General features: G+C 37.8%; 1 protein-coding gene across 3 annotated transcripts; it reads right to left on the reverse strand.

Moving 5' to 3' along the window:
- Nucleotides 1–3,402: 3,402 nt before the first annotated feature.
- Nucleotides 3,403–12,353, reverse strand: LOC5666925 (DE-cadherin). Of its 3 annotated transcripts, none has more exons than XR_009765570.1 (3): nt 12,247–12,353; nt 5,544–10,064; nt 3,403–5,435 (listed from the first exon to the last, which is right to left on the reverse strand). XR_009765570.1 is itself a non-coding variant. In XM_061652271.1 (2 exons), the coding sequence occupies exon 2, from the start codon at nt 10,019–10,021 to the stop codon at nt 6,590–6,592; it is 3,432 nt and encodes a 1,143-aa protein (XP_061508255.1). In that variant the 5' UTR covers nt 10,022–10,064; nt 12,247–12,353; the 3' UTR covers nt 3,403–6,589. The 3 variants fall into 3 exon arrangements, 1 of the variants encoding a protein (XP_061508255.1); XR_009765569.1 differs by having other exon boundaries at nt 3,403–5,183; nt 5,255–10,064; XM_061652271.1 differs by having other exon boundaries at nt 3,403–10,064.
- Nucleotides 12,354–12,595: the final 242 nt, after the last annotated feature.

Here is a 12,595-nt window from a genome sequence, read left to right on the forward strand (position 1 = left end):
GAGAGAGAGAAAGAGGGAGAGAGAGAGAGAAAGAGAGAGAGAGAGAGAGAGAGGGGGAAAGAGAGAGAGAGAAAGAGAGAGTGAGAGAGAGAGAGAGAGAGAAGGAGAGAGAGATAGATTACAGGGTTTCTCAAGATCGCGGGATCCTTCCCAAACCTTTGAAACTACTCTTTTAAAATCTTTAAACTTACTTTAATTCTGAAACAATCATTTCATTGAATTGATTTATTTGATAAAAACACGAAAATAATTATTGGACGTTTCTAGAACACTGTTGTACACAAGGGTTGTACGTGTTTAGCCGATTCACATTTAGTCGACTTTCCCCCCTCTCTCTCTCTCTCTCTCTCTCTCTCTCTCTCTCTCTCTCTCTCTCTCTCTCAATCTCTCCCTGTCTCTCTCCCTCTCTATCTCTTCGGATCTGCCGATTTCATTGCATTATATTTCTTGGTGAATAGGTTGTGCGTAGGGATCTCGGCACTTCTGGAGGATCTGCCGAACAGTAAACATTTGTGTCGGTGGTGTACTTGGCTCCAACTAACCCGGCGCTCTAGCACCAATCGAACACGACATCGAACATGAAAATTTTCATTTAAATGTATGGGATTTGACATGTTTGTCTTGTTTGTTTGTTTGTGTCTGACAGTGCACCTCCATATGATTACAGGCGGTCCCCGAGATACACGGTTATTGGGGACCGAAAACGGCCGCAAAATACCGCGTATCTCGAATTTCCGCGTAAGTCGAATCTCGTGATTTCCAGCCAAAATATCACTATTTTTCGTGCAATTTTGCAAGCAGGGGGTGGTTTTAGCCACCAAATTAATTATTTGATATGTTTCTAATGAACTGAACAGTTTTAAACCTTTTTAAATGGTATTTTACATTCGATCAATACGGAAATTATTTGGTATTTCACAATGGATGTGTCAAATCAGTACAATTTTTGCTCAAAGAACTGTCAAATTTTGAAAACCGCGTATCTCCGAATCCGCGTATAAGAGGTACCGTGTATCTCGGGGACCGCCTGTATATGGGTTTGTTCGTGTCGGATGTCGTGTTCGATTGCTGCTAGAGCGCCGCCTAACCCTGCTTGGTAGAAACGCAATCTTTAGCAATGGGGGCATATCTGTATAACAGGATCTGGGCCAGGATATTATAGGTAGCATTGAGGACTGTGATGGTACGAAAATTTGAACAGTCCACCCTGTCGCCTTTTTTGCAAGCGTGAATTACACCCAGCTTCCACTATTCTGGTAGTTCCTCTTGCTTTCAGATTTCCACGATCAGCTGGTGCATTGGGAGAAAGACCACATCTGGAAGAGCTCGGCCCATCGCCGCCAGACGTATTGGACTTGAGCTGCTTGATGGCGCTGGGAATCTCATCCAGGAATGGCGAGAACACCTTGTCCTCTGTACCATTCGCACTCTCCTGCATCTGCACCTTTCAGGTGTCCTTCGAAGTAGCTTTTCCACCATTTCAATATCCTACGCTCGTCTGTCAGGAGCCCCTTCGTCTGGTATACATTATCTGCATCATCAAGCATGCCTTAAAAAGTATTGCAATTGTCTGAAATCAAATTTTAGGACATGAGCTTCTAAATGTTTTCTCTAAGCAAGATTGAGTTGAGCTTGTTTTTCTCAGATTGTGTTTACTCACCGTTTAAAGAATTATTCATCCATAATCTTCAGAAAATCTGATGTATGATAATATCCTATTAATACAGGTTTATGATAAAAAAATCTTTCAATAAGTCAGCAACCGTATTCCTATCGTGGCAATCATAATCGTCATATTCTATCCAATATTAATAATGGAGGCGTGATACACATATCGCACATATCTGTTTCGATATTAAAAATGGAAGGTAAGGTCTATTTTAATCATAGTATTGCAGTTCAATTGGTATAGTTTGCAACAAACTCCATCAGAAGAATACATCAAATACCGGTATACTTGCTGTAACTTGATAATCAGCAGGTCAAGAGCTTTTCGTCTAGTCGTTATAACACATGCAAAATGTATAATGCCGTCTGATTCATAGTGCAAATTGATCTGCTTACTATCTGGTTTTGTTATGCTGGGTCTCCACATCCTGTTGGTTTTCTTTCATCTGTGAATTGAAAACAATAGCCATAAAAACAGTTTTATTAAAGATGTTTGGTGTTTCTTTGATGCACTGGGTTTTTTTGTTCATCTCTTTTTTTCTTTTTCTTTTTTGGTAAAGACTGTAGTTTTATTTATTGTTCTTTTCAAAAAAGACTTTTATTGTGTTTGCTGTTTTGAAAGAAGTCTTCTTTATTGTTTTCGAGTTTCTTTTTTCTTTTTTTTGTAATGTTTGATTCTGATTTGTTTTATTTTTTTCAGATGTTCTTAGTTACAGTATATTTCTTTTTTATGTGTTGGGAACTTTTTTTATTACTTTTCTTTTTCGTACATCACCTTACACTTTCTTTATTTTAATTTATTTTCAGAAAGTATTTATGAGTTTCTTTTAGTTTTTACAGGGCATTTTGCAATGTGTGCTGCATATTTTGTCGAGCACGAAATTTATTTACACTCCTAGTGCATACTTAGACTGGTTCAATCTTAATTTTATCCCACACAAGTTTAATTTTGACAGCCCTATCAAGGTGCAGGTTTTCCTTTGTTGTCTACATTATTTTACACATTTTGACACATTTTTACACACATTGCACAAAAACGGAACGAAGAAGACTTACGCTTTAAAATGATGTGTCGTTTGAATCATAACTCGTTTTATGCACTGAGTAATTAGCGTTTTGAAAATGCACTGAAAAATTGTTCAAATTTCGTTCGCCACAGTGCGAAGCGCCATCTGTCAAATCCAAGCCAAACAAAACGTAAGCAATCAATTTTGGAGGGCATTTTCAAACGCAAATTACTCAATGAATAAAACGATGGGTTATGGGTCAAACGACACATCATTTTAAAGCTTAAGTCTTCCTCTTTCCGTTTTTGTGCAATGTGTGTAAAAATGTGTCAAAATGTGTAAAATAATGTAGAAAACATAGGAAAACCTGCACCTACATAGAGCTGTCAAAATTAAACTTGTGAGGGATAAAATTAACATTGAACCAGTCCAAGTGCGCACTAGGAGTCAAAGTAATTTTCATGCTCGACAAAATATGCAGCACACGTTGCAAAATGACTTGTAAAACTCTGTATTAGTGTTACTTTTTTTTCTTTTTTTTCTTTTTTAGTTCTATCACATGAAACAGATTAATTGCGTACAATATAGATCAAAGATCATCACATGTGGTCTCTTTTAATTATCAGACATAAACTGCAAATAAAAATGCTGTAGAATATTTTAGTTCCTTTAATTGTTTTGCAACCGTAGTGTCGGTAATTTAGCTCAGTCATCCAGTGCTGCCACGTTTATTTTGTTGCATAGCTCCTTGATCATTGCAATTAGTTCTGTATTTTTTCTCATATTTTGATCGTTGCTTTTCATAAAAAATCCTGGCTTTATCTACTTTTTTTAGCTCTATGCATATGTTAATCGTCAGATTTTAAATATTTTTGTTTCTTTGTTTTTTTTTTTTGAAATTATTACATTGCAGGGTATAATTTTTGCAACCTTTTTTATGTTTTGATGTATTTTTTAAAAAGCCAGTTACGCTAACAAAGTTTCATTTTAGGTCGCTAGACATAATAATGATGATGATCCCACCCTTTCCCCTTCATAGATTCGAGAGAGTCGAAACTATCGTTAGATGTTTTGTGAGTATCATTGTTATTTTTAGTAATGAAAAATTAGTTTATATATTATACAAGAACTTGACTAAAGAATCCGAGCAAACAATTTCCTATTATATCTTGTTCAGGCATTTATTCAAAGTTCACTATACGCGCGCGTGTCTCGAATCTATGAAGACTCTCACTGTTAATTTTATCTTGTTTCAAAGTTTACTTTAAAGTTAATTAACAGCAAAAAACATCATCATTATTAAGTTATTAATATTACAATATTAAGTTGTTTTTAAGGCAGAGGGGGTTAAAGCAAAGCCTGTAGAAGCTGCACAAGATTATTCTGGCTCATTTTCGTCGTACAGAATAATATATAAAGTACCTCAACCAGTTTTTAGTATCAAATCGCATGTTATTTTAAAAATATTGAGAGTGCATAGATGATCATTGTAGAAATACATTATCACCTATTTTCTTATTCAGACGTCCAACGTGCATACACATGTTCATTGTGTTCATGTGCTGTTTAATCAACACTTTTGATTACTTCTTTTCCATAGGAAAAAAACTTATTGTAAAAGACTATGAAATATTCATAATAATTCTGTACATTTGCATTACATTGCATTTTTGTGCATGCAATGCTGTTTCAAACTATTCAACATTCAGCTAAAATCTTCATTATATTATGAATAAAATCAAATTATGATCAAATATAGTACCTTATCAAAAGTATGGTTTTGCCAAGTGATAAAAAACCTTAATCATTAATTTCTATCTTTAGAATGTATGTATATCTGTTAAATGCAAGTCTTAGGAGTCACACGTTCTGTAACGCTCGCCCTCCGTAGAATCATACAATCGAAGTTCAATTGGAGAGTAACCTTCCTGTATTACATACAGGGTTTACAAGTCAGAATTAAATGTCATCAAACCATTTTCACTAGCTCCAGATTCACTCCGACTGTAAAACGTTTATTTTTTCATCGCAGCGTAGCTATATAGACGCAAAATGAATTTTCAAAATTATTTTCTTGAGCAAGTGCTCAGTGCTTTTTCCGTAAAATAATATTATTTTTGAAATTTATCTTGTTTAGTATCACGTTCAAATGCATAAACAATATTATCAACCATAGTCCGTGTTTAAATATAACAAAAACGAATCCAGACCATTTGATAAATCATATAGAACCTGTTAAAATATCTAAGGTATGGCGAAAAAAAATCAACGTTTAACTGCCAGAGTGAATTTATAGCTTGTGAAAATGCACTGGCAGTGAAAACAGAAATTTCTTATTCTATTTGGCGTAACGTCCTACGCGGACATCGCGGCCTATACAGGCTTTCGAGACTTAATTCATTACCACGCAGCCGGATTGTTAATCCTTGCTACGGGGGGACGGTCCTTTGTAGGCTTGAACCCATGTACTACGGGACCGCCCCACATTTAATTATGACTTGCAAAACCCTGAGAAAAAAATATTCAATTTAATTTTTAATCACTTTCTTCTTCTTTTTCGCATAACTTCCTACACGCACATGGCTGCCTGTAAACGGCTTTCGAGACTTATTCGGGTTCCACGCAGCCAGATAGTCAGTCCTTGCTAGGGGGGGGGGGACGGTCCATTCGAGGCTTGAACCAATAACGTGCATGCTTTTGAGTCATTCGAGTTGAACTTTACCACGGGGTCGCCCAAAACACCAAGAATGATAAAAAATACTAAATGGCGGGGGGGGGAGGCTAGTTCATCGTCATAAATAAATAAATTTTGTTTTTAAACGTTCCTTCAATTAGCTCCTTTCTCCTTAGAAAAGTTTCAAAAGTTACCCTTATTTATGTTTCTTTATTCGTACATGACCCCTTAATACCATGCATCTTTTGGACATCAATCTCGTTTGGGTGACTGATTTACGACTGATTTGACTTGAGTCACAGCTCGGAGGCTTGAGCTTATAGACGGAGGCATGTATCCACCAATTACAGCAGCTGTTGAAGTAGAAGAACCTGAAAAAATAGTAATAAATATTATTTGTAGTAAAATTGATTGCTACTAGTATATGCCTTGATGGTAATCGCCATGGGGTTGTTTGCTGAAAAATATAAGAAAAATGTTAAATTAATTTTATTTCAGCAACGTGCATAAACATGACATGATCATGATGACCCAAGAAGAAATCCTATGATTAGTTGTTATGATTTTACTCCAGCTTTTATCTGACAGTGTGCACTTGTATGTCGCGTAGCGTCCTTGGTGGATGCGTGATAGAATAACAATGTTGTTATTATCATTGGACGTTTAAGAAAATCGTTATGAAATTAAGAAATGGAGTGGGTTTCTTACGAGTAACGTGGGGTTTCAACTAGTAATTAGACACGACAAGCAGTTACCGAATAAGATCTCTTTTAAAGGTTGTACTGTTACTGTTGGATTGTATTATGCTTATAGTATTCAATATTTTGTTAAATCATTTATGTTACGAAGTATTAATGAGGTAGCAGCAGAATGCGAGATTGCTAAACTAGCCTGAGAGAGATTATAAGTTGAAAAATGTAAGAACTTCAAAAAAAATGGGAAGGTGTATGGAAAAGAGCATTGGACCGAGATCTGTATACTCTTAACCTACCAACCCTTTATTTTTGATTTACATTTCTACATATAAAAAGTTAAAAGTATTATTTTTACAAGAAAATTATCTTAAAATTAGTATTACCTAGCTAAAGTGATTATTCTTTGATTATCTAATATTTTGTTCAACTTATTTTCTGTCTCCCTGTCCTATGATGTCGAACGGTCATTGTTATACTATAAAATTAAAAGATATTGCTGCTCTAACCACGAGATTATGCAACCACTAAAAAATATCAAAATTGATTTAAGGAGTTGACATACCACTCAATAATCCGACACTTCTTTCGTCGACTTCGGTAAAAGATGGTAATTGTTCAGGTGCAGGATGCAATTCTACCATCATCTTCATTGATTCTGTTTGCAGTTTTCTGATTAATATCATAATCCATGTTCTTAAGTAGTCCTTTAATCGTATAGCGATTAGTATCGACATCACCATTATCGCTAAACTTAAAGTTACAATCCATACCAAAAACGTTTGTTCTACTATTGCTGTGAATCCTTGGGAATTGAATAAAACATTATGTTTGTGACTCGTTTGGGTAAAGTCTATCGTGCGCCCGTTTATTGTAAGATTGCGTAGACAACCATCGAAACTCTTCGTAAATGGTACATATTTCCAGCTGTATAGCGATCCCAGCTTATCGAGACTAATTGATGAAACTCCTAATTGAAGAGACACATTACCTAGAAGAAACCCATTCCAATCCTTATTTTCATAATGACTCCTACTGCTCACCATCTTATTGTTCACCGTTTTTATCTCAATCCTATATGGCTGTAAAATAACCTGAACTTTAATAATCTCGTGTAAAATTATTTGTTGATGCTCGAAACGGCTCGTCCCAGTTCCATAGTCCAATAGTAAGACCAACATACCATCGTTGATTTCCAATGCCAGAAACGGTGGCGTTTTCAAAGATGGGCCATACTTCAGAGGACCCATGTATAATACCAACCCATCTTTTTGTCGGGGCAATAACTCAATGCTGACGTTGTTTATGTTGCCACTGTTGATCGATGGATAGATTGCATACCCAATTCCATCAAAACAGATGTCCAATTTCTCACACTGAGGTCCTTCGAACCCCATGGGACATTTACATTTACCATTCTGGAAAGTGCCACCGTTGAAGCATGCTACCAACGAAGATTCTATCTGTGGGATGCACTCTGCTTGCACCAATGTGGTCATTCCCACAAACGAGGTAGTGTTGGTGTGCACTACGATTGGTTTTGCTGTTTTAAGGACCTTGTTCTTGCATGTCTGTGTACATGTATGTCCTTTCTCGAGGCACTCATCGATACCAACCATCACAATCCGATACCCGACGTCTTCCTCCAATTGGCGTAGATGCAAACTTAGCACTGCATTTAAGACCTCTGACGATGTGTAAATAGTATCATCTACCGCAAAGAACACGTCCAAGAATGCACCCCGGACAAGCTTACGATTGTTGATCGTGAATATGTCCACCTGATCTGGGCTGGTATCCAGAATGCTTGCAATGCTTTGCTGAAGTCGATACATGGGTGTGTTGAGCTCACCCAGTGTCTGAGATATGAATGTCTCAGCCGTTACATTGTAGAAGCGTACCGATCCACTCTGGTTGACTGTTTTCGCCGTGATGTTCTTCACTGTCACCGTCACTCGAGCAGATACGTTGTGTCGTGGAAAATAGGATGATTCTTCAATCACAGTGAACTCTAAATTGTATATACCTTCGGGTGTACCTTTTCTCATCGTGATAATACCGGTGTTGATGTTGAGTTTGAAGAGCTTCCTATTCGTCTCGGGCGTCATCTCATCCCAAAGGAACATCTTGTCTGATACATCCCAATCATCTGGATCGCTGACATACACTAGACCTATCTGCGTATCTGCCAGCTTGCCTTCGTAATTGTTGACGAGAATGTGGCTCTGGCCCATTTGCATTTCGTTGTCATTTTTGTCACCAATCACAACCAACAGTTTGCTGACGGCGCTCATCGGTTTGTGACCCGAGTCTCGAATCAGTATCGGTACTAAGTATTGTTTCTGCTGCTCGCGATCAAACTCCACCAATGAATACAGCTCATCACCTACAGTCTGGAAGCGATTTTTAATCTCGGTTGGGGCGTCGGGATCGACACTGTAGAAGAACGGCGGTCCATTGTGCTCTCCGTCAGCGTCTTCTGCAGTCAGCTTCGTGATCATGGCTGAAGGGCGGTTCTCGCTCCACACAACTGGCATTCTATTGGTAAGCTGGGGCGCGTTGTCGTTAATGTCTTCAACGAAGATGTAAACTGTTTCCATCGCCGTTCTTCCCTTACCGTTTTCATCTGTAATGGTAATATCGATTTGTAACACTTCATGGCCATGTGGAGGATCACGATCAAGAGGCTGGAGCAGTTTAAGACATCCTTTGTCGTCGATGCTTAAGAGGTGCTGGTGTTCTTTGGGAAGTGCATATTGTATGTTTTGTGGGTACTCGAAATTCTCGATGTCTGGATCATAGGCCCACAAATTTGCAATACAATCCGAGGGAATAGTATTTTCCTTTATCGTGACGTTTGTTAAGGTCAAAATTTGCGGTGCAATGTCATTCAGATTTTTTATTTGAATCCGTACGTTGGTTGTGCTTTTAAAAAGTCCGTCATGGGCCTGCACGACTAAATCGTATTCTTGAATCGATTCATAGTCGAGCTTTTTGTTAACTGAAATAAGACCGGTGTCCTCATCGATCTTATACGCCTTTCCAATGTTATTCTCTATTATGCTGTATTTAATCTTGGGATCTTTGTCCAGATCCGTTGCCTTCACCTTGATAACACTTGTATTGATGTCAGCGTCTTCTGGTATGCTGTCCACCTCGTAATATTGTTCATCGAACTGTGGCGGATGATCGTTTTTGTCCAAAACTCTTATGAACAACTGTTTTACTGCACTGTTTGGCTTTCCATTATTGAATAGCACGGACGGTGAGTTATCTTCGGCAACCACAGTTACAGGATAAATATCCTTCGCCTCACGATCGAACTCCACCAATGACGTAATGTTGCCAGTTTTACTGTCAATGTGGAAATACTGTCGAGCAGTACCCTCGAGCCGATACGATACGATGTTGTGGGCCGATGTCCCGTCATTATCATGTGCCTTTACTTGCATCACGAACGTGCCTGCTGGCTCGTGCTCGAGAATAACTCCATTCCAGTCTCCTATAATCTCTGGAATATTATCGTTCTCGTCCAGGATCTTGATTAGAACCACTGCTTCTGCCTTCAAGCCCTTTACATTCATTGCTCGTACCGTGATTCTATATTCTTGCACTTTTTCATAGTCAAGTTTGCCTCCCAGCTTTATGTATGCGGTGTTATTGACCTGCTCTAAGATAAATGTATTTTGTATGTTAGATGTGGCATCATTATCTAGAGCGAGATCAAATATAATACTTGTTCCATCATTTAAATTCGTGTTTGCCTCCAGTTCGGCTATTGCTGTATTGAATAGGTCGTATGTTTCATTGAGTGCGATGGGGGCCGATGGAATCTTGGTAAACGAGGGAATATAATTCGAATCGACGGTGAGACTTATTGTGTCATTTGCAGCTTCATTCTTGGCTTGAATATTTGCTGCATGCACATTGATGCAGAATGATAAAATTATGAAGATGACAATCAGTCTAAACGGTTCCATTTTTTTGTTGGTTTTGTTTGAATTCCGTTTGCGTTATGCCTTTCTGAAATGAAATAAGACAAGTTCGCAGTCTTTTGTTTAACCTCTATCAATGTTTTGTTGTTATAATTTAATGTAATGGCAATGATCCCTCATTTGAAGAAGCAAACGTGAACAAACAACACCTACATCCTACATACTCTATTCCTCCCTATGAGATCTACCAGTAAATCATAAAACGACACAACAAACACAAACATTGGTAGACCAAATCCAAGACTATACTCGGCCATAGTTTGCCTACCTTTTTCTTATCCTTTGACAAAACAACAGTTGTTGGTCTAGGCATGCCTGTGCCACTAATGGAGCTAGCGATCAGTGACTCATTGCCTGCGTCCAAAAGTGAAGTCATAAAAAGCATAATAAAGTCTGCTTCCTTGCGTTCAGGCGTTCACCCGACGTTTACCGAGCCGATCCGAATAGTTGTGTTCGTTAAACATTTGTGCGTAACAGGTAGCCGCAGTTGTACTGCGTGCCTGCAGTATGCCGATGTGATACCGAACGAGACGCATAGACAACGCGTCTAAAGGACATGTATGGCCGAGAGGAAATTTTTCTGTGTCCCTTTTGCCTTGTCCTTGCCTTTAGAACCTGATGAGTGAAGCATGCATACCTTTCGGGTACGTTCGTAGTAAAAGCCTATCCCTCTTACGTTAATGGCGAAGATATAATCGTATGCTATCAGCTCTACAATCAATCATGGGCAGGCCCATGGGCGTCGTGTGTACGCGGGCATTAAGTCCCCACAGCAGGATAATCAATATTACGTAAGGAGGAGTAGATCCATAATCACACAAAGCAGCAACTGTACTGTATTCAGTAAAATTACGTTCCTTCACATTACACATTACTTAACACTGTTTTGACTACTAATTTTAAATATTATTTAACAAAACATTGAATAACTTGCACCTGGCAAATGTATGTGGTAAATGTACAAATGTACAGAGTGAGTCATAGAGTAGGATAGTGATTCAGCAGTTCTGCAGGTGCTTTTATCGTCCTACTTACTCACAGCTGAACTCGAGACGCCTTTGTTTTAATCGTAACCCTTTAATCTTCCTAAAGATTGCGAAACCTTGCGATATTTTGCGTCGCATTATCTCCTTCTTGGAATATCATATAACGTAAGCACATACAGTAAACTAGTGATATTTTTTTATGTTCAAGCCGACAACAGTATGGTAACAATACATTACTGCTAAGGGAATGGTTTCGAATCGTCTAGAACAGCGACAGGCAAACTCTGCAAACCTAAAGTCAAGATCCAATTTCATAAAACATGTTCGCATAGCTCTACGTGCAGAGCCAATTAGTGAACCGATGAGTTGAAATGTTTGTTAAAATGTTCAAATGAAAAGGTTTGCAAAGATAATTTTAGCATCGTTGTAAATAATGGGAACCTTTCTCTCAATCTAAACATCCAATATGTCTTAACAGCGCCATAAAAAAGTTCATTCATTAATTTATCATTTATTTTCATTAAATAGCATTGAAATACACGTAAAATCTAATGGGTGCAGTCCAGTGATCTGTTTGATACACGCGATGAGTACTACGACTACGATGCGGGAGGAAACGGATATTTGGACCACTCTACCCGTAGCTAGGATATGCGTATACGGTTGTGTGGTACTAAATTACGTGTTCACAAGATTTTTATGTATTTTTTGTCATATGCTTCGTATTTCTTCCATAGTAAATATTTATAGTGAAGAAAGTTCATTTTCAGTAATCTGATCAAAATTGAATTTAAAAAATTGAATATTAATAGTCCTTTTGGAAGTCGATTTTGGATACTTTAAAAGATAAATTTGATAGTTCTCTAAACAATATTGTTTACCAATATTGCTGTTAAGTGGCAAGCAGTCGTTTTAAAATAATCGTACTTGGCGTTTTGCAGGTCAGTTAACTGTTTCTTGATCAATTTTTTCTCTAGTGATGTAGTGTAGTGCAGTGCCGCTTTTCTCTGTTGAATCTTGACTGTTTTGCAATAGAACAGCTTTATTTATGAAGATCACTTAAGTCTCAATAATGGTGGTAAACAATTCGTAATATTTAAAAATCACATTTTAGTCATCCATACGCACTTTAACACTAAAACACACGGCCTTTGCACATTTTCCTATTGTAACACACTGATTTATAAATCCATATTATATCACTGCTCGCTGTTGATAACTTACCGGAAGTTGATTATCCGATGCGTCTACATTGAACCACTGGCAACACTTTAACACAATGCGTTGGGATACTCTGTCGAACTGAGAAGCTTTCGTCAATTTTTTGAGTTTTTATATCTCTTATCAGTAACATGTTGTTATCACAGATAACTAAGTTAGCTAAATTGGAAACGATGAATAAGCTGCGCGATACGATAGAATGCCGCACTGATTCGGTTACTTTACGAAGCATCACTCAATTCTAACAGTCGGTTGCATAATTAAATACGTTTAATGAACCTGTACATGTTGGTCTTTAGGCCAAACGTCTAATGTAGTTGCTGGGAGCTGTGTTGTGTGAGCTGTATTATTT

Source organism: Anopheles gambiae, chromosome 2 (genome assembly GCF_943734735.2).
Source record: "Anopheles gambiae chromosome 2, idAnoGambNW_F1_1, whole genome shotgun sequence".
Classification (NCBI taxonomy): domain Eukaryota; kingdom Metazoa; phylum Arthropoda; class Insecta; order Diptera; family Culicidae; genus Anopheles; species Anopheles gambiae.